This window comes from Salmo salar, chromosome ssa24, assembly GCF_905237065.1.
Source record: "Salmo salar chromosome ssa24, Ssal_v3.1, whole genome shotgun sequence".
NCBI classification, from domain to species: domain Eukaryota; kingdom Metazoa; phylum Chordata; class Actinopteri; order Salmoniformes; family Salmonidae; genus Salmo; species Salmo salar.
In genome coordinates, this window is record NC_059465.1 from 4,365,529 (window position 1) to 4,392,646 (window position 27,118).

At 41.6% G+C, this 27,118-nt stretch overlaps 1 protein-coding gene across 4 annotated transcripts; it reads left to right on the forward strand.

Moving 5' to 3' along the window:
- The first annotated feature begins 4,061 nt into the window (after nt 1-4,061).
- On the forward strand, nt 4,062-26,108 carry LOC106585223 (kelch-like protein 20). Of its 4 annotated transcripts, XM_045706781.1 has the most exons (9): nt 4,062-6,024; nt 9,160-9,226; nt 9,611-9,748; nt 12,608-12,791; nt 14,398-14,541; nt 14,795-14,928; nt 23,013-23,224; nt 23,510-23,616; nt 23,914-26,108. In XM_045706781.1, the coding sequence occupies exons 3-9, from the start codon at nt 9,625-9,627 to the stop codon at nt 23,990-23,992; spliced, it is 984 nt and encodes a 327-aa protein (XP_045562737.1). In that variant the 5' UTR covers nt 4,062-6,024; nt 9,160-9,226; nt 9,611-9,624; the 3' UTR covers nt 23,993-26,108. The 4 variants fall into 4 exon arrangements, with proteins under 4 accessions (XP_045562737.1, XP_014026671.2, XP_014026672.2 ...); XM_014171196.2 differs by lacking the exon at nt 9,160-9,226 and having other exon boundaries at nt 9,591-9,748; XM_014171197.2 differs by lacking the exon at nt 9,160-9,226 and having other exon boundaries at nt 9,595-9,748.
- The last annotated feature ends 1,010 nt before the right edge of the window (nt 26,109-27,118 follow it).

The following is a 27,118-nucleotide window of genomic DNA, read 5'->3' on the forward strand; positions in this document are numbered from 1 at the left end:
CATAACCCGGTACAGCCAGTGCCTGCTGTGAGCACTCGGCCCTTAGTGCGTCTTCCCAGTCCAGAGCCTCCAGCAACACCTCCCAGTCCAGAGACATTTTTGGGGCTACCTCTCCGCCTTGCCTTTCGGTGCGTATAAAGCCTCGTAGTAACGCCGTTCTGCCTTCGCTGCCTCTATCTCCTCCAGCGGGCGCCGATACTCTCCAGGTTGCCTCCATGGTCCTTTACCATCCAGGATTTCCTCCCAGGTCCAGGACTCCAGATAACTCTCCTGTTGCTCCCTTCCACGCTGCTTGGTCCTTCATCAGTGGGTGGTTCTGTCACAAGGGTCGTATAAAGGGGACCAAGGCGCAGCGGGTATAGTGCTCATCTTAACTTTGATTTTTTGAGAGAAGTGAACACTTAAACAAAAATAACAAAACGACAATCGACAGTCCCGTAAGGTACACGGACTATACGAAAAAACAACCACCCACAACCCACAGGAAAAACCAGGCTTCCTAAGTATGGCTTCCAATCAGAGACAACGAAAGACACCTGCCTCTGATTGGAAACCATACTCGGCCACACATAGAAAATGAAAACTAGAACAAATCCCCATGAAACAAACTAACCCCAAAACACACAAAAACAACACCCCCTGCCACGCCCTGACCATACTACAATGACAAATGACCCCTTTTACTGGTCCGGACGTGACTGTACCCCCCCCCCGAAGGTGCAGACCCCGACTGCACCTCAAAACAAAAAACCCCACAAAAACAACCCCAAACCTAAAGGGAGGGAAGGGAGGGTGACCACCGTCGACGACGGTTCCTGTGCTACACCACCCCTTCGCCAATCCTCCCACTACGGAGGTGGCTCTGGCTCCGGGCGTAGCTCCCGTTCTGCGCTGCCGACCCCCGCTGGAGACTCTGGGCTGTAGACCGTTGCTGAAGACTCTGGGCTGCAGACCACCGCTGAAGGCTCTTGGCTGCAGACCACCGCTGAAGGCTCTTGGTTGCAGACCACCGCTGAAGGCTCTTGGCTGCAGACCACCGCTGAAGGCGGATTATGTTGGAGAGGCTTCCATTAAAGAACACCCTCTGTGTTCTGTTAGACACGTAACTCTTTATCCACAATATACAGTAGCAGGGGGTGTAAAGCCATAACACATACGTTTTTCCAGCAGCAGACTATGATCGATAATGTCAAAAGCCGCACTGAAGTCTAACAAAACAGCCTCCACAATATTTTGATCATCAATTTCTCTTAGCCAAACATCAGTCATTTGTATAAGTGCTGTGCTTGTTGAATGTCCTTCTCTATAAGCATGCTGAAAGTCCGTTGTCAATTTGTTTACTGTAAAATAGCATTCTATCTGGTCAAACACAATTTTCCCAAAAGTTTACTAAGGGTTGTTAACAGGCTGATTGGTCAGATATTTGAGCCAGTAAAGGGGGCTTTAATATTCTTAGGTAGCAGAATTACTTTTGCTTCCCTCCAGGCCTGAGGGTACACAGTGGACTTCCTATTAGGGCACACTGCCTCAGTGCTAACAGTATAACTCTGGTTCATAGGCAAATAATTACTGCATACAATAGCTGTGGGATCAGCAGAGGCATTCAGGGCAGTTAGAGGGACATAAATTAGAATACTTACATTGTGTCTTCCAAATGTGACAATGTACATTTGCTGAAGCATTATGAAAACTCAGCAACACAATGGTATGGATTAACTGAGCTGGGCTTGGATCATTGATAAGTCATTACAGTATCTCAATGCAGTTTTATAATGCTGTGAAAGGATCCAGGAACCCAAATGATTTGGGGGGATGCCATCCTCCTTATAAAAAGAGCTTTGTTTCCAGAAGGTATCAAAATTGTCAATAAATGTTACACCCACAGAGCTGCAATAGTCTCGTAGCCAGTTATGGATGGCTAAAAGTCTGCTGAAACATTCAATGCCACGATTTAGGGAGGGCAGAGGGCCAGAAATTATTGGGCCTTTGTTGGTGTCAAGCAGTGACCCAATCAGTTCTTTAAAATCCATATTTAGCTGTTCTGTCCTGCCCTACATAATGTCATTTAATCCCACATGAACTATGATAGACTCAATTTCCCTATGCTGGTTTAAAATGTTTGGTAGCAGCTTATTGATGTCCTGTACTCGTGCTCCTGGATAGCACAACATTTTTGCTCCAGGGACTGAGACACTTCTCACCATCGAACTGCCCAATACAACGGCCGGAGAAGGAAATAGAGAAATCCGCCCATTCCTACCCCTCACGCAATTTGTTAAACCTTTCACGGGCCCACGAGAAGCAGGATAGCGTACGCCGCTGCTACCGGCGACAGTTCCAGACCTCCCACAGCAGGCAGTGCCCTGTCAGATCCAGAGAAAGGGAATGGAGCTGGCCTTGATGATGAAGCCGCTGCTGGAGTCAGCATAGTTGTAGCCGGCACCGCCGTCGCATATGAATCAAATCAAAATCAAATCAAATCAAATTGTATTTGTCACATACACATGGTTAGCAGATGTTAATGTGAGTGTAGCGAAGTGCTTGTGCTTCTAGTTCCGACAGTGCAGTAATATCTAACAAGTAATCTAACAATTCCCCAACAACTACCCAATACACACAAATCTAAAGGGGTGAATGAGAATATGTACATGTAAGTATATGGATGAGCTATGGCCGAGCAACATAAGCAAGGTGCAATAGATGGTATGACATACCGTATATACATGTGATATGAGTAACGTAAGATATGTAAACATTATTAAAGTGCCATTATTTAGAGTGCATTGTATAAAGTGACTAGTGATCCATTTATTCAAGTGGCCAGTGATTGGGTCTCAATGTAGGCAGCAGCCTCTCTGAGTTAATGATTTCTGTTTAGCAGTCTGATGGCCTTGAGATAGAAGCTGTTTTTCAGTCTCTCCGTTCCAGCTTTGATGCACCTGTACTGACCTCGCCTTCTGGATGTTAGCGGGGTGAACAGGCAGTGACTCGGGTGGTTGCTGTCCTTAATGATCGTTTTGGCCTTCCTGTGACATCGGGTGGTGTAGGTGTCCTGGAGGGCAGGTAGTTTGCACCCGGTGATGCGTTGTGCAGACCTCACTACCCTCTGGAGAGCCTTCCGGTTATGGGCGGAGCAGCTACCGTACCAGGCGTTGATACAGCCCGACAGGATGCTCTCGATTGTGCATCTGTAAAAGTTTGTGAGTGTTTTTGGTGACAAGCCGAATTTCTTCAGCCTCCTGAGGTTGTCAGCTTCCCTGTGGCTCAGTTGGCAGAGCATGGTGTTTGCAACGCCAGCATGGTGTGTGCAACGCCAGGGTTGTGGGTTTGATTCCCACGGGGGGCCAGTACAAATTAGAATTTTTTTTTAAATGTGTGAAATGTATGCATTCACTACTGTAAGTCGCTCTGGATAAGAACGTCTGCTAAATGACTAAATGTAAAATGTAAAAATGTGTGTACAAGGTAGTTGTTGTGGAATTGGTAGATTACTTGTTAGATATTACTGCATGGTCGGAACTAGAAGCACAAGCATTTCGCTACACTTGCATTAACACTTGCATTAACACCTGCTAACCATGTGTATGTGACAGATACATTTGATTTGATTTGACTGGGATAGGTAGCAATTGAATATGTCCGTAAACACACCAGCCAGCTGGTCTGCGCATGCATTGAGGACGCGGATAGGGATGCTGTCTGGGCCAGCAGCCTTGCGAGGGTTAACACGTTTAAATGTTTTAACATCAGCCACGGAGAAGGAGAGGAAGTGGGGGCACAGTCCTTGCTAGCGGGCCACGACGGTGGCACTGTATTATCATCAAAGCGGGCAAAGAAGGTGTTTAGTCTGTCTAGAAGCGTGACGTTGGTGTCCGTGATGTGGCTGGATTTCTTTTTGTAGTCTGTGATTTCCTGTAGACCCTGCCACATACGTCTCATGTCTGAGCCGTTGAATTGCGACTCCACCTTGTCCCTGTACTGGCATTTAGCTTGTTTGATTGCCTTGCAGAGGGAATAGCTACACTGTTTATATTCAGATATATTCCCAGACCTCTTTCCATGGTTAAATGCGGTGGACCGTGCTTTCAGTTTTCCGCAAATGCCACCATCCATCTACGGCTCCTGATTAGGGTAGGTTTTAATTGTCACAGCGGGTAGAACATCTCCAATGCACTTCTTTATAAACATACTCACAGAGTCAGCGTATAGGACACAGGCAATCCCAGCGATGTAGGTGCAGGTAGATCAAGCACCAGTGCAGCGAAGCTATTCCAATTTGTGTTTTCCCATTAAATTCACACAGAATTAAGATTTGCTTGCTAAGCATAGCCCCCTTTCCTCTTTCACCTCATTCCTGTAATCCTCCACTAGCAAACAATTGTTGCATTGAAACTCCGGATTGTCAAATTGTTCCGGACAAGAATGTAATAAACACAGCTTCTACAGTGCTGCAAGTGTTCGTTAGCTATTCCAGGCAAAGCGGTCTCCATTGCAACCTAGTTAGCTAGCTATCTGGCTAGTTGGTAGCAGGTGTTGACACAAACAGTTGTTATTATTTTTTTATAAAACAAAGTAAAACTTTGGAAAACAACATGCCGAAGCAACAGGTAGAGGCACAGGAGGTATCCGAGTTCATGGCCTTTGTTATAAACACACAGACAGAGAAACACGTGATGAGACATTGGAAATGCAAAGAGACTCCAGAAAGCGGTCATAAATTAGATAGTTGACTTTTCCTACTAGCACTGACTTTGCTGATAACTTCTTTATTGAGGAAAAATGTACATACTATGAACGCACTAACTTTAAGTTGCTCTGAATAAGAGCATCTGGTAAATTACTAAAATGTCAAATATTAAAAATATGTAGGCGAACAATGTGAACATAATCTTAACATTAACCATTAGTCAAATTAACCCCAGAATTGGTATATAAACTCAATACATTAAGTAATGACTTTAAGAATGAATACCTTCTGCATTCAAAGATAACCAACCTATAGCACTAAACTAAACTTCACTTGTGTCATCCTTGTGGTATTGAGAGATAAACATGATAATGCTTCACTAATTGCACATGAAAGGAAGATAGTTCCTACATGATAGAGTGCTTGCTTTGTTATCCAACTGATCTTGTGTCCTTTCCGTCATCCTGTGAATCCCGTTCATTGCTGCTCACAGCTATATTTTGTAAATTAATTTACCCTCTATTGACCTTTGTGCAACCTTCGCGGTTTCCAAATAAAGTAATCCAAAATAATCTACAGAAGCATTCATGTACAATAAAGATCAATTTATTATCGCTGATAAATAAGCAAAAAAGAGTGTGGGAGTGCCAGGGTGTGATTGAGAAACTCCATCGCACATGGCGGTGGGACAGTATACTATCCCTTTTCCTCTATTAAACTATATTAAATCCCTATTTTTCAGAATGTTTGAAACACATAACTTTCCCTCGTTCTGTTCAATATATAATATTTATTTCCATATGAAAACCACTGAAGAGGGTGGAAAAGCTGGCACTATACAGGTGTGTTCCTTTCTTTCCGGCCAGAGTAAGATTTTAATAGCTCAACAGAGAGTACCTTACCATCTGCATTTTTCCACCTGTAAAATCTTATGAAATTTAAGTGTCAGCATTAACTTAACGTCCTCCACCGAACCCTTTGGCCTCCTGAAAAATAAAAATAGTGCCCGGTTTACGATGGAAATGGAAAGACTTGATCCTTAGACTACGCCTTGAGCTGGGTGCTGCCAAGGGCCAGGGTTGCATAAGTGACAACATTAAAGGCCTCTTACCAGGGTTTGGAGCTCATTGATGGTTCCCAGGACTCTGGCTCAGGGCTGTTGTGGGGCTTTGGGGAACATCTACAAGAGGCTAAACTACTATTTACACCTGGAGAATAACAGGAACTAGATATTACTTTCACACTTTATTTTTCAGACCTTGGGTGTCTGTCTTATAGGATTCATATTACAGGCCTCGTTGAGTCCTTGGCCAATATACCGGAGGTGTTGTTTCCTGGTGAGTGTTTGTCTATGTGTTAATTTCATTAATTTCTATTAAGACATTTTCTGCCAAGAGGATAAAACTCTTCCAACTCTCCCCAAAGTATGTCTATAAATGATAATGACTTGAGCATGTATGTTTAGAAGTTGTGAATGCTATGTTTTTTAAATCTGCATGAATATTGAAATTCCCAAACTAGGGAGTCCTTGGTTCTGCTTTTTTACAGTCTAAGGCGTGCTGAAAAAGTCAATCCCTTGAGGCTGGCTGATGCACAATTCATATTTCATCCAGTATTGGCAGTTCATATTAACTGATGCACTTGCTGCAAAGGTGAATTAACATTTTAACCTAATGAAAAAATATGAGTAGGAGTTGGAAGCCAACTACACCAATATGTTGTGTCACTGTCTGGCTCAGCAGATTTTTTTCAAAGCTGATTAAGCATAATGTCGATCTTACCCAGTAAGCCACGTATTCCAGCTACTTCACCATCTGCTCTGAACAGTAACTCTCTGGTCAATAGTTGCTGCAATGGTGAAGCTATCTTCTGTGTGGGTAGATAACAGTGATACTGATCTGTTTTTTTTTTACTAACATTAAAGGAAATATTCAGACAACTTTAGGTATTTCTGCGGTGTCCATAGAAATATAAATGGACATACAGGTCGCTATTGGAGCTTTAAGGGAGGATCACGGAGAGTGAGAGGTTCAGAGCGAGAGCTGATAGGGTCAGGTCAGACAATAACAGCTCTATGCCCCTGTGACGATATGGTGACTATGAATTTCACCACTCCACTGCTTTGTACTGTATCTCAAAAAGGACAAAAGGTCTCCAGTAGTGTCCAGCAATATAAAGTATATCTTCAACACAGACACTCTCTATATCTCTTCTTCAGTCCATCTCTTTACTCTATGTCTGTATGTATGACACCACTAGTCCTCTAAGTCTAAACAGAGACATTCCTGTCGGTGCTCTTTGGAAAGGAATCCGGTCAATTGTGTTTCATACAGTGTCTAAAGAAGCATGCGGATTCTAAAGAAGCATTAACAGGGGTTAGGGTTTCAGCAGGCTTTTGGGACGTATGAGTCAGGATGACAGCTGGTGGCTGGCATGGCTGCTGGGTAGGGTAGAAGGGGCAGACATATATGTATCCCAGGGTAATTCTAGTAATTCTTGGAGTTATGTAGTAAATGTGTGCATTTTTATGTGTGTAATGAATGAATGACTGTCACTGTTCAGCATGTGGCAGGGCTTACAAACCATTACAGACTACAAATGGAAGCACCGCCGAGAGCTGCCCAGTGACACAAGCCTACCAGACGAGCTAAACTACTTCCATGCTCCCTTCGAGGCAAATAACACTGAAACATGCATGAGAGCACCAGCTGTTCCGAAAGACTGTGTGATCACGCTCTCCTTAGCCGATGTGAGTAAGACCTTTAAACAGGTCAACATTCACAAGGCCGCAGGGCCAGACGGATTAACAGGACGTCTACTGCGAGCATGAGCTGACCAACTGGCAAGTGTCTTCACTGACATTTTCAACCTCTCCGTGTCTGAGTCTGTAATATCAACATGTTTTAGCAGACCACCGTAGTGCCTGTGACCAAGAACACTAAGGTAACCTGCGAAAATGACTACCGACCCGTAACACTCACGTATGTAGCCATGAAGTGCTTTGAAAGGCTGCTCATGGCTCACATCAACACCATTATCCCAGAAACCCTAGAACCACTCCAATTTGCATACCACCCCAAAAGATACACAGATGATGCAATCTCTATTGCACTCCACACTGCCCTTTCCCACCTGGACAAAAGGAACACCTATGTGAGAACGCTATTCATTCATTACAGCTCAGCTTTCAACACCATAGTGCCCGCAAAGCTCATCAATAAGCTAAGGACCCTGGGACTAAACACCCCCCTCTGCAACTGGATCCTGGACTTCCTGACGGGCCGTGCCCAGCTGGTAAGGGTAGGTAACAACACATCTGCCACGCTGATCCTCAACACAGGGGCCCCTCAATGGTGCGTGCTCAGTCCCCTCCTGTACTCCCTGTTCACTCATGACTGCACGGCCAGGCACAACTCCAACACCATCATTAAGTTTGCCGATGACACAACAGTGGTAGGCCTGATCACAGACAACGACGAGACAGACTATAAGGAGGAGGTCAGAGACCTGGCTGTGTAGTGCCAGGACAACAACCTCTCCCTCAACGTGATCAAAACAAAGGAGATGATTGTGGACTTCAAGAAAGGATTCTCATCGACGGGGTTGCAGTGGAGCAGGTTGAGTGCTTCAAGTTCCTTGGTGTCCACATCACCAACAAACTAACATGGTCTAAGCACACCAAAACAGTCGTGAAGAGGGCATGACAAAACCTATTCCCCCTCAGGAGACTGAAAAGATTTGGCATGGGTCCTCAGATCCTCAAAAGGTTCTACAGCTGCACCATCGAGAGCTTCCTGACTGGTTGCATCACTGTCTGGTATGGCAACTGCTCAGCCTCCGACTGCAAGGCACTACAGAGGGTAGTGCGCACGGCCCAGTACATCACTGGGGCCAAGCTTCCTGCCATCCAGGACCTCTATACCAGGCGGTGTCAGAGGAAGGCTCTAACAATTGTCAAAGACTCCAGCCACCCTAATCATAGACTGTTCTCTCTGCTACCGCACGGGAAGAGGATCCCGGAGCGCCAAGTCTAGGTCCAAGAGGCTTCTAAACAGCTTCTACCCTTAAGCCATAAGACTCCTGAACACCTAATCAAATGGCTATTGCAGACTATTTGCATTCCCACTCTCTGTTGTTATCATCTCTGCATAGTCACTTTAATAACTCCACCTACATGTACATATTACCTCAACTAACCGGTGCCCCCACACATTGACTCTGTACCAGTACCCCCCTATACATAGTCTTGCTATTGTTATTTTGTTGCTGATCTTTAATTACTTGTTACTTTTATTTCTTATTTTTATCTGTATTTTTTTAAACTGCATTGTTGGTTAGGGGCTCGTAAGTAAGCATTTCACTGTAAGGTCTACACCTGTTGTATTCGGCGCATGTGACTAATGCAATTTCATTTGATTTGATCTCTGAATATTAATGTGGATGTTTTCTAATCAGAGTTTCTTCTGCTTAAGAGAGACAGCACAATGGTGAATGAGAACACATGCAGTGATTTCTGTTGCGGTAGTTAAAGTATTACTGGTAAGACGGTGCAGTTTATAGTGTCCAAGAAAATGCCACAGTACAGAGACATTTTCCTGTTTCTCGGGATGAACTTTTTTGAAAGCTGAGAAATGTTATGCTTAATAAAAATGAAGTATGATGAGTACAGTATGTTGGTATGTACAGGGTGTGCATATTTGACCTATTGGTGACAGCCTATAAAGTCTGTAATAAATTTGATATGAGTAAATACCAGGTAATTTGAAGATGGTAAACGTAAATTATTACTAACCATTACATGAACTTTCATTCTGATCCTGTGTGTGCGTGTGTGTGTGTGTGTGTGTGTGTGTGTGTGTGTGTGTGTGTGTGTGTGTGTGTGTGTGTGTGTGTGTGTGTGTAGGGAGGCCCTTGGGGAAGCAGACACACAGGAGGTCATGATGCACAAAGACAGACAAGGGGGTGTTGGTGGTCGTCATGGCATCCTGAGCTCCATGTCCCTGCGCAGACAACACTCCAAACTCCCCCCTAAAGAGGTGTTCAACAACGTCATGTACATAGGTCAGTAACTTTACCTCAAAGACGTGCTCACTTATGTTCAATTTATGTGGACAGTTACTCTGCAGACTGCCGTAGAGTCAGTTCACCACCATCAGGATCACCACTTTATTTTAAGAATGTGAAATGTCAGAATAATAGTAGAGAGAATTATTTATTTCAGCTTTATTTCTTTCATCACATTCCCGGTGGGTCAAAGGGTACCATACACTCAATTAGTATTTGGTAGCATTGCATTTAAATTGTTTAACTTGGGTCAAACGTTTCGGGTAGTCTTCCACAAGGTCAGGGCTCTGTGATGGCCACTCCAATACCTTGACTTTGTTGTCCTTAAGCCATTTTGCCACAACTTTGGAAGTATGCTTGGGGTCATTGTTCATTTGGAAGACCCATTTGCGACCAAGCTTTAACTTCCTGACTAATGTCTTGAGATGTTGCTTCAATATATCCACATAATTTTCATGCCTCATGATGCCATCTATTTTGTGAAGTGCACCAGTCTCTCCTGCAGCAAAGCACCCCCACAACATGATGCTGCCACCCCGTGCTTCGTGGATGGGATGGTGTTCTTCGGCTTGCAAGCCTCCCTCTTTTTCCTCCAAACATAACGATGGTCATTATGGCCAAACAGTTCTATTTTTATTTCATCAGACCAGATGTCAATTAGCCTATCAGAAGCTTCTAAAGCCACGATGACATTTTCTGGAACTTTCCAAGCTGTTTAAAGGCACAGTCAACTTAGTGTATGTAAACTTTTGACCCACAGGAGTTGTTATACAGTGAATTCTAAGTGAAATAATCTGTCTGTAAACAATTGTTGGAAAAATGACTTGTGTCATGCACGAAGTAGATGTCCTAACCGACTTGCCAAAACTATAGTTTGTTAACAAGAAATCTGTGGAGATTTATGGCCAGACAGTTCTATTTTTGTTTCATCAGACCAGAGGACATTTCTCCAAAAAGTATGATCTTTCTCCCCATGTGCAGTTACAAACCGTAGTCTGGCTTTTTTATGGCGGTTTTGGAGCAGTGGCTTCTTCCTTGCTGAGCGGCCTTTCAGGTTATGTCGATATAGGACTCGTTTTACTGTGGATATAGATAATTTTGTACCTGTTTCCTCCAGCATCTTCACAAGGTCCCTTGCTGTTGTTCTGGGACTGATTTGCACTTTTCGCACAAAAGTACTATTGTTTGTACAGATGAACGTGGTACCTTCAGGTGTTTGGAAATTGCTCCCAAGGATGGACCAGACTTGTGGAGGTCTACAATTTATTTTCTGGGGTCTTGGCTAATTTCTTTTGATTTTCCAATGATGTCAAGCAAAGAGGCACTGAGTTTGAAGATAGGCCTTGAAATACATCCACAGGTACACCTCCAATTGACTCAAATGATGTCAATTAGCCTATCAGAAGCTTCTAAAGCCATAACATCATTTTCTGGAATTTTCCAAGCTGTTTAAAGGCACAATGAACTTAGTGTATGTACACTTCTGACCCACTGGAATTGTGATACAGTGAATTATAAGTGAAATAACCTGTCTGTAAACAATTGTTGGAAAAATTACTTGTGTCATACACAAAGTAGATGTCCTAAACAACTTGCCAAAACTATAGTTTGTTAACAAGAAATGTGTGTAGTGGTTGAAAAACGATTTTTAATCACTCAAACCTATGTGTATATAAACTTCCGACTTCCACTGTATCAAGGAAAATGCCATTGCTTAACTCCACAGGAAAGGGTGGATGCCAAATGTTATATGCAGGTATGTTTGTGTCTATGGCATGTCATGACAATTTGGATAAATGTGAAATCCTGTAGAGAAAAAAAAAATATGAAAATTGGGAAAAGCGACATGTGTACTAGATCTTCAAAAATTTAGAATAAAGGTGCTCTTTGGTTTAAGGTTTAATTGGACATTGAAAATAACAAGGCACCAAGAATCTTCATACAATTAAAATGCATTTATTGTGGTAGCATGATCAGTGCAACAACATCTTTAAAACTCTGATGCATTTTAAAAATGTGATATGTTCTTGCAATGCCATGGGTATGCAGATTGTGTCTGGCATTGGTTGATGTGAGTAAAAGTCATAGCTATCTTAGATTCAGTTTGACACTTGGTGGATATGATCACGGGGGCTGGCTGAAATATATTGAATTCAATAAATGTAAAGAAAGAACAAAGTGCACCATATCTATCAACACATTTCTGAACTTCAGTCTGCAATACTTTTTGGGATAAGCACTCCAAATTAAACAGCATTATCTTTGTACTTAGTGCGGGGCCTCGCTGGATATGTTCACTTGACATGGAGGAATGACACACTGTGTACCTCTGCTTTACAGTCACACGTCAGGCAGCTGAGCTAGAAGATTAGACCAGGGCATTAAGTGCTAAGTGTTCAGGCCTGAAAGTGAGAGGGTGACACATCATAAATTAACCCTACCCTCAGGCATTAAGGACTGGTATTTTTGGAGAGGACGGATCATATTAATTGTCTGAATAAGGAACTGGCGCTTATGGGTGTGAATGATGAACTAAAATAAACTCTGCAGTGTTTTTGAGAATGCAAAGATTTTTTATTTGTGCTTTAGATATCCTAGGTTAAACAGTTAGGTAGTAGTAAGTGAGTGAGCCTTAGTTGTGAGCAGTCCTGATAATAGTGGGATTAAAAATAGACGAAAAGATATACAGTACCCGTTAATGAATCTCAAAGAAACAGAGGAGCAATCTTAAGGAAATCATTATAATTCAAATTATTAGTCTCAATAGTACCAGGTAAATACAGGCCTGTCAATAAAGTAACAAACTCCTCAACTGGTTTCACTCACAAATGCATCTCTCCTTGTATCTCCTGTCAGTGGGCGGCTGGACCCAGGAGGACCCCTCCTGCCCAGTGGAACAGTTCTGCCCCCTGGAGAATGAGTGGAAGAACATGGCCTCCATGATCAATCACCGTGGTAATGTGGCCGTGTGCGGCCTGTATGGGAAGATCTACACAGTGGGCGGGTCCGATGGCGTCACCTACAAAAGCAATGTGGACAGGTAAAGGCGTTTTAAGATGGCTGCCCATAGAACTGTTGGTAATGCTTTACTTGTATTTCCTATTTCAGCAGGTAGGCTACCGTTTGTGTTTGTGTGGAGAGCGCCCATCACATTGAACATTCTACTCCATTGCCATTCCTTCATTATTGTGCCAAAACAATTTGCAAATGTTTCCTAATGTTTGCTCATGTTGCTAATGATTTCAAGCACACACTCTTAATGCTAGACATATCCTACATTGGTAATATAAAAGATCACACGCAAGAATAAATTATAACAAAGTTTAAAAGCATCTGCTGACCTGTACTCACCACCGCAGATTGTTGATTTGAAGAGCGCTCACATAGTTATCCAGCAGGTGCACACACTCAGTAATTAGAACATTATCTATGTTGAGGAATGTTTTTCTATGTCTTTGTTCATTAAATGTTTGTGATATTATGTCCTGATATTTTGAAATGTAAATTTACGTTGTATAAAATAAATATAAATATATGTCACAGGTTTGACTCATATTTATAGTATGTGTGTAAATATATATTTCTAAAAAAATATATTTTTATTTGCACATTTATTTTCAGTGCATTGATATGATAACTGATTACTATTGAGAGGTAATCTAGCAGGAGGGTGGTCCACCAGGAGGTCTGGAGGTTTAGTCTGAGGGGCTGGGTAGTCAGAGAGGAATCCCCAGGATTGGGGTGTTATTTTGATGGATCCGTGATAGATGTGGGGACAGGTTGACACTGGGGAGGGAGGCCTCTGCATGGTGGGGTAAAGGGGGTGAGGGGTGGGGATGACATTATGTCTCCTGGAAACATCCAGCACTTCAGGAGAAAAGGAAGCTAATTGGGATACTATTCTGCAGACTAGTGCTCCCCCTCTCTGCTTCACAATCTTCCACCTCCTCGAAGACAATCCCTTGTGGGTAGTGTTCCCTCGGAGCTCAACCTTTTCTTATCGGTCTGGACGGTTACTCCCATATGTCTGCTTGAAGGCAGAGCAGAGAAAGCAGACAGCAGCAGAGAGCAGTAAAGAGTAGCATTCAAGCCCTGGGCTCTGGCTCTCAGGGATCTCATCATTTGATTAGGCCTCATGCTGGGTTTCCCATAATTTTTTTTATAATATTTTTTTGTGATTTAGCAGACACTCTTTTCCAGAGCGATTTACAGTTGTGAGTGCATACATTTTTAAAAACTTTTTCCCTTTTGAGCCCTGCAAGAGGGAAAAGATGTGTCTCTGGCGGCAATCTGTGCTACTTCCGAACAATTAACTGATTGCATGCTCAAACTAACATACTCTGTCACTCAACACAATTTTGGTTTCCAACTGAGGGTTTACTCTGCCACTTCTGCAGTAGAGCTATAATTTATGACACATCATTGACAGTTTATTTTGCTCCTCATACCTAAGTTAGTGTTTTGGGGATTTCTCTTTACTATCCCTAAACAGCACGTTTCAGTCTTTTTGTATCACATTGATCGAGATGTTGATAACTAATTATTAACAGCTAACTCTGTTCACCAGACAGGTCTTTACCAGCTTTATCTAAAACATGAGGCTAATCCCCCCCCCCCCTTTCTCTCTCCCTTCCCTACCTCTGCAGGTACGACCCACAAACTAATACCTGGAGTAACGACGTGGCCCCACTGAGCAGCCCCCGCAGCGGAGTGTGTCTGGTGGAGATGGATGGATACCTGTACGCCCTTGGAGGGTATGACGGCATGGTCTGCACCAACACTGTTGACAGGTATGGCCATATTATCATCAGTTGTTGCATGATGGTTGCAAGATAGACAAATAATAACAAAGGCCAGAGCCATGTCTAAATACTCTTTAGGTACTTCCTGTTTTCTGTGATTTACCTGAATACAGACAGAGGAAAAGGAGAATTGAACAATGTATTTAGACATAGTTTCTGTGTCTCCGTCTAACTAATGCTCATATGAATCTTACTTTTGTTCTGGAAACATAATGTTTGTATATTCTTCGTATTCCACCAGGTATAATCCCAAAATGAACAGCTGGACGAAGCAGGCTCCGATGCTGAGCAAGCGTTGTGGGGCAGCTGCTGCTGTGATGGAGGGTCAGCTGTACGTGATTGGAGGCAGCGATGGAGACGTACCCATGAACACAGGTATAAATAAAACAATAAGATAACAGATAGGCATACTCAACGTACAACATTAGGACTAGGGTTGCAAAAGTCTGGTAACTTTTCCTAAATGACAGGTTTTCCAGAAAACCAGATTGGAAGATTCCTGGAATCAGGAGGGAAGCAAGAAATGTGGAATCCATCAACCAGGAATCCTGGAAAACCTGGGAATTTTGGGAAAGTTACTGGAATTTTTGAACTCTAATTAGGACAGACTGCATGGTTGACCTGTGTCTGTGCTTCAGGGGTCTTTCGATGTCTGATCTCTGGACGCATCACAGGAAGGGTCCAGAGTTTGCCTTGGTGAGGTCATGTAGTCAGAAAAAACTCCTGGTCCTACTTACAGTATAAGGCCTAAGGCCTCTACATTTTAAGGTTGTAGATGTTTGTTTGTATTTGTTGCTATCCAGAGGAATTAATTTACTTTGAACCACTCTTCAAAATGTAGCAGAGTTTTGGTCATGCATAACAATGTGACATTTTATCTGGTACCAACACACACACACACACACTTGCGTTCACGCACACCACACGCACACACAGTACACACACATACACAGACAGAGAGCACACACACACACACACACACACACACACACAAGCACATACTTGAACCCTCTGAGTCTGCCAGAAATACACATGGGAGGGTTATGTTGTGCTGCCACTTGTCAGTGCTTATTTCTGTCTGTGAAAATTCCAATAAGCATTTCAGCTTTCACAAAACCCAGACACTAGGGGATTTGCTAGAAAGAACACACACAGCTAGCACATTTGGTTCCTTGGAAGTTTTGGGGACGTATGTTTTTGGTTTCACAATGGTTGTGGGAACTAAGCCATGCGTTTCCTGACCGGTAAAACGCAATGTTTTTTAAAAGTTCTGAAAACATAAGTAAAATTTTCACCTGTTTTAGAACTTTCATTTTTTTGGTTGCAGGAAGGTTCTGAGAACGTTTTACACTGGTTTCCTGAAAGTTTTCCTGGGAGGTTTTATTAACGCTCTGAAAACGAAAATTATAGGTTATTTGAAGGTAATTAATTAACATTCAAAGAACATTTTCTAAATGTTGTGAAAGCTTTGTTATGGTTATTATTAATAATTTTCTTAAAGGCCCAGTGTAATCTGTCAGACATATCAGTGTGGATGACGGATCACCACCTCAAGGTGAACCTCGGCAAGACGGAGCTGCTCTTCCTCCTGGGGAAGGACTGCCCGTTCCATGATCTCGCCATCACGGTTGACAACTCCCTTGTGTCCTCCTCCCAGAGTGCTAAGAACCTTGGCGTGATCCTGGACAACACCCTGTTGTTCTCCACTAACATCAAGGCGGTGACCCGATCCTGTAGGTTCATGCTCTACAACATTCGCAGAGTACGACCCTGCCTCACACAGGAAGCGGCGCAGGTCCTAATCCAGGCACTTGTCATCTCCCGTCTGGATTACTGCAACTCGCTGTTGGCTGGGCTCCCTGCCTGTGCCATTAAACCACTACAACTCATCCAGAACGCCGCAGCCCGTCTGGTGTTCAACCTTCCCAAGTTCTCTCACGTCACCCCGCTCCTCCGCTCTCTCCACTGGCTTCCAGTTGAAGCTCGCATCCGCTACAAGACCATGATGATTGCATACGGAGCTGTGAAGGGAACGGCACCTCCATACCTTCAGGCTCTGATCAGGCCCTACACCCAAACAAGGGCACTGCGTTCATCCACCTCTGGCCTGCTCGCCCCCCTACCTCTGAGGAAGCACAGTTCCCGCTCAGCCCAGTCAAAACTGTTCGCTGCTCTGGCACCCCAATGGTGGAACATGCTCCCTCACGACGCCAGGACAGCGGAGTCAATCACCACCTTCCGGAGACACCTGAAACCCCACCTCTTTAAGGAATACCTAGGATAGGATAAAGTAATCCTTCTAACCCCCCCCTTAAAAGATTTAGATGCACTATTGTAAAGTGGCTGTTCCACTGGATATCATAAGGTGAATGCACCAATTTGTAAGTCGCTCTGGATAAGAGCGTCTGCTAAATGACTTAAATGTAATGTAATGTAATGTAATCAAAAACGTGATTTTCCTGTGTTTTATATATATTTTCATACTATGAGGTTGGAATAATAATGTGAAATTGTGACATTTATTATAATGCCCTTATAGTGTAAGAGATGCTTGAAAAGATTGCCTGAAATTTCGAACCTGTTTTGTTGGGATGGAGATTTGGCCTGCCTGGTGACAACACCATGCGTTAAATTAGTTAATAGACCAATAAGAAAGAGAGTTCCGAGGCCTCCCAAGTGGCGCAGCGGTCAAAAGCACTGCATTGCAGTGTTGCGGCGTCAGTACAGCTGTGTCACAACCAGCCATGACCGGGAGTCCCACAGGCCGGGCACAATTGGCCCAGTGTTGTCCTGGTTAGGGGAGGGTTTGGCCGGGGGGGGCTTTACTTGGCTCATCACGCTCTAGCGACTCCTTGTGTTTGGCCGGGCACCTGCAGGCTGACTTCGGTCGTCAGGAACAGTGTTTCCTCCGACACATTGGTGCAGCTGGCTTCCGGGTTAGGTTTTCGGAGGACGCATGACTAGACCTTCGCCTCTCCCGAGCCCATTGGGGAGTTGCAGTGATGAGACAAGATCGTAATCACGAAATTGGGGAGAAAAGGGGGGTAAAAATGAAAAAAGAAAGAAAGAATTACAAACCTCTCTGCCAATAACTGCTACTCTGACCACTCCTACACAGTCCTAGCAAAATTATTGTTTGAGAAATTGCTCTTTGCTAAGAAGCTATTTTTGTTTATTTTTTTAATTTTTTTATTGAAAACAATCACAGTAAGGTACTTAACTGTTACCCAGAAATAATTTGATATTGAGATAAAAACGTATGCATTGGACCTTTTGAATTCCATGCACAGATACAGAAGGATACGTGGAAATACATTTGCTTAGGCATTATTCATGGGAACAGTTTTTTAAATTGTGACACAGCATCAGTGAGAGTCAAAGCTATGATCCTCTGTTCTCTATCCCTGGAATTAGTCCACTAGCCATGGTTTCCCAAAGCCATTTAATGGGCGCGGCCAACACACCTGAACACACTTAACAAGATAGAGGATAAAGAGTTTTGTTGATGCTGAGATCTGAATGTACAGTTGAAGTCGGAAGTTTACATACACTTAGGTTGGAGTCATTAAAACTCATTTTTCAACCACTCCACAAATTTCTTGTTAACAAACTATAGTTTTGGCAAGTCGGTTAGGACATCTACTTTGTGCATGACACAAGTAATTTTTCCAACAATTGTTTACAGACAGATTATTTCACTGTATGAATTCACTGTATCACAATTCCAGTGGGTCAGAAGTTTACATACACTAAGTTGACTGTGCCTTTAAACAGCTTGGAAAGTTCCAGAAAACGTCATCATGGCTTTAGAAGCTTCTGATAGGCTAATTGACATCATTTGAGTCAATTGGAGGTGTATCTATGGATGTATTTCAAGGCCTACCTTCAAACTCAGTGCCTCTTTACTTGACATCATGGGAAAATCAAAAGAAATCAGCCAAGACCTCAGAAAAACAATGGTAGACCCCCACAAGTTTTGTTCATCCTTGGGAGCAATTTCCAAATGCCTGAAGGTACCACGTTCATCTGTACAAACAATAGTACGCAAGTATAAACACCATCTGGTCTGATGAAATAAAAATAGAACTGTTTGGCCATAATGACCATCGTTATGTTTGGAGGAAAAAAGGGGAGGCTTTGAAGCCGAAGAACACCATCCCAACCGTGAAGCATGGGGTGGCAGCATCATGCTGTGGGGGTGCTTTGCTGCAGGAGAGACTGGTGCACTTCACAAAATAGATGGCATCATGAGGCATGAAAATTATGTGGATATATTGAAGCAACATATCAAGACATCAGTCAGGAAGTTAAATGGGTCTTCCAAATGAACAATGACCCCAAGCATACTTCCAAAGTTGTGGAAAAAATGGAGTAATTTGTTGTCATAGTCACCTCCTCTACGTGATGGAAATAACTTTTTCGATCCCAACGCAACGCAATTCATTAAAATAATGATTTTGTTCTATAGAGTGTCTCGCAACTGGCGAGGTGATATCTTGACATCTAATAGTGGATCTTTGTTCTCCAAGATGTACTTTCAAGGCACAGGGTGTTTTTCCAATGTAAATCTTATCACAAGAATACTGTAACATATAAATAACTCCTTTAGTAGTGCAAGTTATACATTACTTTATCGCACAGGTCATAGAAGTCTGATAGCATTCAAAATTAGAACAGTTCCTTATGGTGGTACAAGGGGTAAAAGATCTACAAGGGAAGCATTATTTTATGAATGCCTCTTTTCTCTCTCTGAATACCTCTGATTTAACCAATATGTTTGATAGATTTCTTGATCGTTTATAGGTGAATAAAGGTGGATTCTGGAAGACAGAATTTAAAAAGGAGAAATGATAATATGTGCCAATGTTTATTGGCAATTGACTTGATGCCATTACGGCTATCATTGAAAGTAAGTACAGAATAAAGTTTACAGAAAACTGTTTATTCTGTTTTTGTTGAGATTTATTAAGAAACTGGATTCTGTTCAAACTTTTAACTTGTTTTTGAGCTTTATCAAGGCAGATATTGGGGTATCTTTTCAAGCGAAAACGCTCAATGAGAGAATTTGGTTGTCTATCATATTCCCTCTCTGTGTCACAGACGTAACGCACTCTATGATGTTGGCTTACTGGTAAACCTCTTTTTAGGGGGAGAGAGTGATAACTATCAGCTGTCAATTTGGCATTTTTATCTATAGGTTTTCTATAAACTGTAGTACTTAGAGATTGTCCCTTCTTTGTAACAAGTACATCTAAGAAATGTAGAGAGTTAATGTTATTGATTGTACACCATAGAGTTCATTTTGTTAAGAAATTCACTTAATTTAATATCAGAACCAGTCCAGATCATTAAAGCAATCATCTACAGCACATTCCAATAATATTCAAACCCCTTCCCTTTTTCCACATTTTGTTACATTACAGCCTTATTGATTAAATAAAAACATGTCCTCATCAATTTACACACAATGCCCCATAATGACAAAGCAAAAACATAAGGTACATAACTATTCAGACCCTTTGCTATGAGACTCGAAATTGAGCTCAGGTGCATCCTGTTTCCATTGATCATCCTTGAGATGTTTCTACAACTTGATTGGAGTCCACCTGTGGTAAATTAATTGACTGGACATGATTTGGAAAGGCACACACATGTCTATTTAAGGTCCCACAGTTGACAATGCATGTCAGAGCAAAAACCAGGCCATGAGGTCGATGGAAATAGTCTGTAGAGCTCCTAGACAGGATTCTGTCATGGCGCAGATCTGGGGAAGGGTACCAAAACATTTCTGCAGCATTGAAGGTCCCCAAAAACACAGTGGCCTCCATCATTCTTAAATGGAAGAAGTTTGGAACCACCAAGACGCTTTCTAGAGCTGGCTGCCCGGCCAAACTGAGTAATCGGAGGAGATGGGTCTTGGTCAGGGAGGTGACCCAGAACCCGATGGTCACTCTGACAGAGATCCAGAGTTCCTCTGTGGAGATGGGAGAACCTTTCAGAAGGTCAATCATCTCTACAGCACTCCACCAATCAGGCCTTTATGGTAGAGTGGCCAGACGGAAGCCACTCCTCAGTAAAAGGCACATGACAGCCCGCATGGAGTTTGCCAAAAGGCACCTAAAGGACTCTCAGACCATAAGAAACAAGATTCTCTGGTCTGATGAAACCAAGATTGAACTCTTTGGCCTGATTGCCAAGCGTCACGTCTGGAGGAAACCTGGCACCATCCCTAAGGTGAAGCATGATGGTGGCAGCATCATGCTGTGGGGACGTTTTTCAGCGGCAGGGACTGGTAGACTAGTCAGAATTGAGGGAAAGATGAACAGAGCAAAGTACAGAAAGATCCTTGATGAAAACCTGCTCCAGAGAGCTCAGGACCTCAGACTGGGGTGAAGGTTCATCTTCCAACTGGACAACGACCCTAAGCATACAGCCAAGACAACGCAGGAGTGGCTTCGGGACAAGTTTCTGAATGTCCTTGAGAGGCCCAGCCAGAACCCGGACTTGAACCGATCGATCATCTCTGTAGAGACCTGAAAATAGCTGTGCAGTGACACTCCCCATCCAACCTGACAGAGATTGAGAAGATCTGCAGAGTAGAATGTGAGAAACTCTCCAAATACAGGTGTGCCAAGCTTGTAGCATCATACCCAAGAAGACTTGAGGCTGTAATCGCTGCCAAAGGTGCTTCCACAAAGTACTAAGTAAAGGGTCTATATACTTATGTAAATGTGATATTTCAGTTTTTTATTTGTAATGAATTTGCAAAGATTTCTTAAAAACGTATTTTTGCATTTTCATTATGGGGTATTGTGTGTAGATTGATGAGGGGGATTCTTTTTTTTTTAATCCATTTCAGAATAAGACTTCAACGAAACAAAATGTGGAAAAAGTCAAGGGGTCTGAATACTTTCCAAAAGCACTGTATATAGCGGGTCCAATATTTAACATAATCTTTGTAAGGATACTTTCATAAATAAATACAATTTGAATTTCCCCATGAAGAGATTTGCATAGTTGGGAGCTAGTGGAGTTCCCATTGCTCTTCCAAAAGTATGTACTGTAGATAATAATATGTATCAAATAGAAAATAGTTTTTACTAAGCACTAGATGTGCAAGCTCAAACATATGATTTGTAGGCATATCGCTTAAACGGTTGGAGAGGAAGAATTTCAAGGCTTCCATACCTCCATCTTTCAAAATATTGGTATATACTGATGAAACATCAAAAGTGACTAGCCAATCTCCTTCACTAATAACTGGTATACTTTGTAGTTTCATTATAAAATCATTGGCGTCTTTTAAAGAAGATGTCAACTGTTTGACTAATGGATAAATGTGAAAGTCCACATAACAAGACACTTTTTTCTGTTAGGGAGCCAATACCTGAAACGATAGGTCTTAATTGAGGGTCTGTGGTTGATTTGTGAACCTTAAACAGACCATAAATGATCGAAACTGTATGTTTTGGGGCAGATATATATTTCAATTCCTGTTTTGTCCACCATTTATTTTGTAGTCCTTTATCGAGGACTTTATTTACTTCAGTTTTTTAGTTGGAGGTAGGATCGAAAATGTATTTATTATAAAAGAAATATCATCCAACATGCTATAATTTTTATACACATGTTGTTATTAGAACTCACAATCCAACTTGTGTGGAATGTTCTGTGGAGGTACTGACATTTAAATAGAAGGATGAGGAAACTTGCAGAAAACATTATGTTGAAGTACTGACATTCCCACAGAAGAACGTTGTTTCTTAGCTTCTCGGAACAATCTGAGAACATGACTTTAAATAGAACCATGAGGGACCCTGAAGGAAACGTTATGCTGAAGTACTAACATTCCCACAGAAGAACGCTTTCTTAACGTTCTCGAAAATTTTTTAGAACATTAACAATGTCAAACCATTTGGAGAACGTTCCTAGAACATTAATAAAAATGGAATTAAATGTAACAATGTTTGAACTTTTAGGAAACATTTTGTTAAAGTAATTCCTTAAATGTGCTGAGAATATTCCTAAGCCAACCAACTATCCTGCACCATTCTCAGAAAGTTGTGGGAAGGTTGTATGCAAAATATCCATAGGACAACCACACTCTCAACAAGCTCTAAGAAACATATGGTTCTCAGAACGTTATTTGCTAGCTGGGCAAGAATCTGACAACAAAGGATACAGTTACCGCAGATAAACTAGTAAGAATCCAGTAAGAGTCCAATAACCTGTTTAATTCTATTTCAGTGAGATTTAGCCCACTAACCAGAAACAGATGAAGAAAACAACAATACTTGAATTGTGCTGTTGTCGCAGTATCATTGGTGCTGTCTCTGTATTTCCCCCTAAAAGACCTCATCCATGACCATGTGTCTGCCCTGTCTTTTTCAAGGTCCGTATGTATTTTGTGGGCTGTATCTGTTTATGACCTGTATATGTCTGTGTTCTGTGATCCCCAGTGGAGCGTTTTAATCCCTTGGACGGGATATGGTATGTGTGCCCCGCCATGCTGACCGCTAGAGAGAACGCTGGCTGCTGTGTGTACCTGGGACGTCTGTTTGTGACCGGAGGACGGGATGACCTCAACCTGGAGCTCAGCGCTGCAGAGAAGTTTGATCCAGACGCTCTGAGATGGACCCCCGTCAAACACATGAGGTGCAAGAGGAACAACGTAAGTGATTGGTCACACATACCCTTTTTGGCCACCCTCTTGGTTATTGGACGACTTCCCATATCAACAGTTCCCAGATCTCCTAAGATGCCCATTACTGTCTCTTAGCACACATCCTTTCTAAGAGACAATAATTACACCCTTGTCAGATTTGTTTACTGTTAATGTTGATGTCTGTAAGTGGGAAATTGTCTCATTGTTTATGATGATATCATCTTGCTGAGTCAACCTTTCACATTAGCTCTTGTGGCTCACTGGTGCTCCTATCCGGTCTGTCCTTTTCAGATGTCCCTGATGGTGTTCAATGGGTCGTTGTTGGCTGTAGGAGGCTCTGATGGCATTACCAATCTGAAAACAATAGAAGTATACAACCACGAGTCAAACACATGGAGGTACAGTATGTACCGTATTAGGTGGAGTGGGCACAATCAGTTGTATCTAGTCGATCAAGGAATATGCTTTATTTTGTGGGAAGAGAAAGACTAGTAACTACTGTAGTGTGCACTGCAGCTGCTTTTTTTAAGACTGTTCTATTTGCATACTCTCTGCGGCTCTGGCTCATCATCAGCCAAGTTCTAATGAAAGAGGAGACTCTTATACATATTTTATGCAGTTAGACTGGGGAGTATATTTCTTTGGTTATTTTCTTAAGATAATAATGTAAGTTCTTCTCCCTGCTTTGTTTTCAGACACTTTGGGAGCATGAAGACCAAGCATCCAGGAGGCCATGTTGCCATGTTGAACACAAAACATGGTTACAGCCTGTAACTGGATATAACGTTGATGGACAATACCTTATGGATTCATAATATTTATTATATTATTTATTTATAATTTATTAAGTGTATGTCCAAGTAGTAATCATACCCACAAATATGATTTATAAAATGATATGACTATGTAACATAGGACAATTACAGCGGAAGCTGTATGGAATTTCTGCGACAGCAACTGTTAGACTCCTGTAAATAGTGTTATGCTTCTTCAATATAAATAGTTTATTGATAAGTGTATGATGAAGGGAAAGGCAGGATAGGAACATTGAAGGATGATTGAGAAAAGTCAGTTAGGATGTGTATGGCTGTGTCCCAAATGACACCTTACCCAGCTAGCACATTTGGTTCCTTGGAAGTTGTGGGAATGTATGTTTTTGGTATGTTTTTGGTTTTACATTGGTTGTGGGAACGAAGCCATACTTTTCTTGACCGGTAAAACTGAAAGCTTTTTAAAAGTTCTGAGAACAGAAGTAAAAATGTTGCCTGTTCTGGGAACATTTATTTTTTTGTTTGCAGGGAGGTTCTAACTGAGAATGTTTTACTCTGGTTCCTTGAATGTTTTCCTCTGAGGTTTAATTAATGCTCTGAGAACAGAAATTATAGGTTATTTGGAGATTTTTGAATAACTTCCTTAAAACTTTAAATGAATGTTTCAATAACACTTTTAATAAAACTGCTAGCTTATTTTGGTTTAACTTTTTGAACTCCAAGCACAGGTAGGAAACATGGAAATTAATTTATTTAGGCATTTATCATGCAAACAACTGTCCTTAGTCCACTGCGCCACCAGGATGGAGCTAACATGCCATGTTTTTTAATGCATACAAATCTATTTATTTTTATATATTCAAACAGACCCAATTTCAAAGGAAACAAGCACTCGTTAAGATCAGGTGTAGCCAGTTAGTGGGCAAGGCCAACACACTTGAACACACTTAGCAAGATAGAGGATACAGAGAGTTTTGTTAATGCTGAGAACAGAATGTATATGTTTTTTAAATAACATTCTTAGAATGTTCTCTGAACGTTACTAAAAAGTTTTCTTGTGGATTTTATCAAATGTTTTCTTCACATTCTTGGAACAATTTGAGAACATGACTTTAAATAGAACCATGAGGAAACCTGTAGGAAACGTTATGCTGAAGAACTGAAATTCCCACAGAAGAACGTTGTTTTTTATTAACGTTCTCTGAACTATTTGAGAACATTCCCAATTCCAAACCAGTTGGAGAACGTGCCTAAAACATTACCAACATGTAAATTATATGTAACCATGTTTCAACTTTAAAAGTAATGAAATACTAAGAAAATTGTTTTTTTTTTCAAGTTCCTTAAACCGATCCTGTAGAGGTTAAATGTGCTGAGAATGTTTCATAGCCAAACAACTATCCTGCACCATTCCCAGAAAGTTGTGGGGAGGTTGAATGCAATTTAACCATAGGACAACCACGCCCTCACCAAGCTCCAAGAAACATACTGTTCTCAGAACTTTATGTGCTAGCTGGGTTATGTCACCTTGAGTACTGTTGTGTTTTAGAGTTTAGATTGTTGATTGCAGTAAATGGAGCTGTTGTTGTAGCTCTAATCGATGTAAATACACAGAAAGTTTTTTTTTTTTTTTTGCATGCATGTGTGTGTATTTGCGTGCGTGCGTGTGTCACAGCCTTGATCTCACACCCTAGCAATCAGAAATTACAACATTCGATATGCTGTAAATTACATAAACACTTGCTAAAAGCAAACAATGGCCCTGGGCAAACTGTAACTATAAGACAACTGCATCCAGGGAGAAAGATATCTGTGGAAAAAATAGGTTTTAAAGGAAGATAAGTGAGTGATGGCTGAATAGTTGGCATGGGAAAGTTCTGAGTGGTTGAGAGGCTTTGAAAGTAATAACGCTGGAATCATCAAGCAGTCCCCCCTTAGCATTGACAAAATATCCAGCATTTGAAGTCATGTTGCTGTTTTCTCAAGTGTTGTACCATTCATTCAGTTCAGTCTCAGTGACTTCTTTTTCACAGAATAGGGTGTCAGGTAAAAAAACACGCTTTGGTGATGAAATGTTACTTCCTTACATTATGTTATAAAATACATTTTACAAAGACAAATATGATTATTAATGTTCTGAATTGTCCAGTGGGGTCTTTCTTTAACATTTAATTAACAGCATATCCAACAAGTCGGAGTTTGTAACCTAATACGTCTGTTAATAACAATAGGGTCCATCTACGATGTCATCTCTCAGTGCAGTCAACCCTCAGGGTCTCGATGCTGCCACCTACTGATATGTTATCTCTCAGTGCAGTGCATCTATCAGAAAAAGAGCAGGGTTTCAAAAGGAGTGGGCGTTTAGAAAGAAACCATATTAGGAGAAATGGGGGTTTTGAAAAGGAACCATATAAGGAGAAGTGGGAATTTCAAAAGGAACCATATAAGGAGAAGTGGGAATTTCAAAAGGAACCATATAAGGAGAAGTGGGAATTTCAAAAGGAACCATATAAGGAGAAGTGGGAATTTCAAAAAGAGTCAACACTAGAAGCCCTGGAATTCCATAACTACTCGAACCGCCATGACTTGATATTTAAATTATTATTATTATTATTATTTAAATATTCAATTATTAATAATACATAGTAAAATTAATGATTTTTTTACAAGTTACAGTAGCTAACGTTCGCTAGCATTTGTACTTATGAAAAACTTAACGTTACATACATGGCTAAGAGTAGGTAACAATCAAAGACACAGCTCACAGTGAGTGAATAGACATGAATAGACAATTCCTTGCTGTCATCTCTGCAGACCATAACTAATGTTCGATAAACCAAACGACATCTTGAGTGGCACCTTTCCAGTGGTGGAAAAAGTACCCAATTGTCATACTTGAGTGAAAGTAAAGATACCTTAATAGAAAATGACTCGAGAAAAAGTCAAAGTCACCCAGTAAAATACTACTACTTGAGTCAAAGTCTAAAAGTATTTGGTTTTAAATATACTTAAGTATCAACAGTAAATGTAATAGCTAAAATATATCTAAGTGTCAAAAGTAAAAGTACGATAATGTAATATTCCTTATATTAAGTAAACCAGATGGCACAATTTTCTTGTTTTTTTAAAT

Excerpts from the sequence above, each read along its gene's own strand:
- LOC106585223 (XM_045706781.1), top strand. The coding sequence starts at position 9,625 with ATGATGCACAAAGACAGACAAGGGGGTGTTGGTGGTCGTCATGGCATC. Across the intron at positions 14,542-14,794 it reads TGCACCAACACTGTTGACAG|GTATAATCCCAAAATGAACA; the intron begins GTATGGCCATAT and ends GTATTCCACCAG. Across the intron at positions 23,617-23,913 it reads CACGAGTCAAACACATGGAG|ACACTTTGGGAGCATGAAGA; the intron begins GTACAGTATGTA and ends CTTTGTTTTCAG.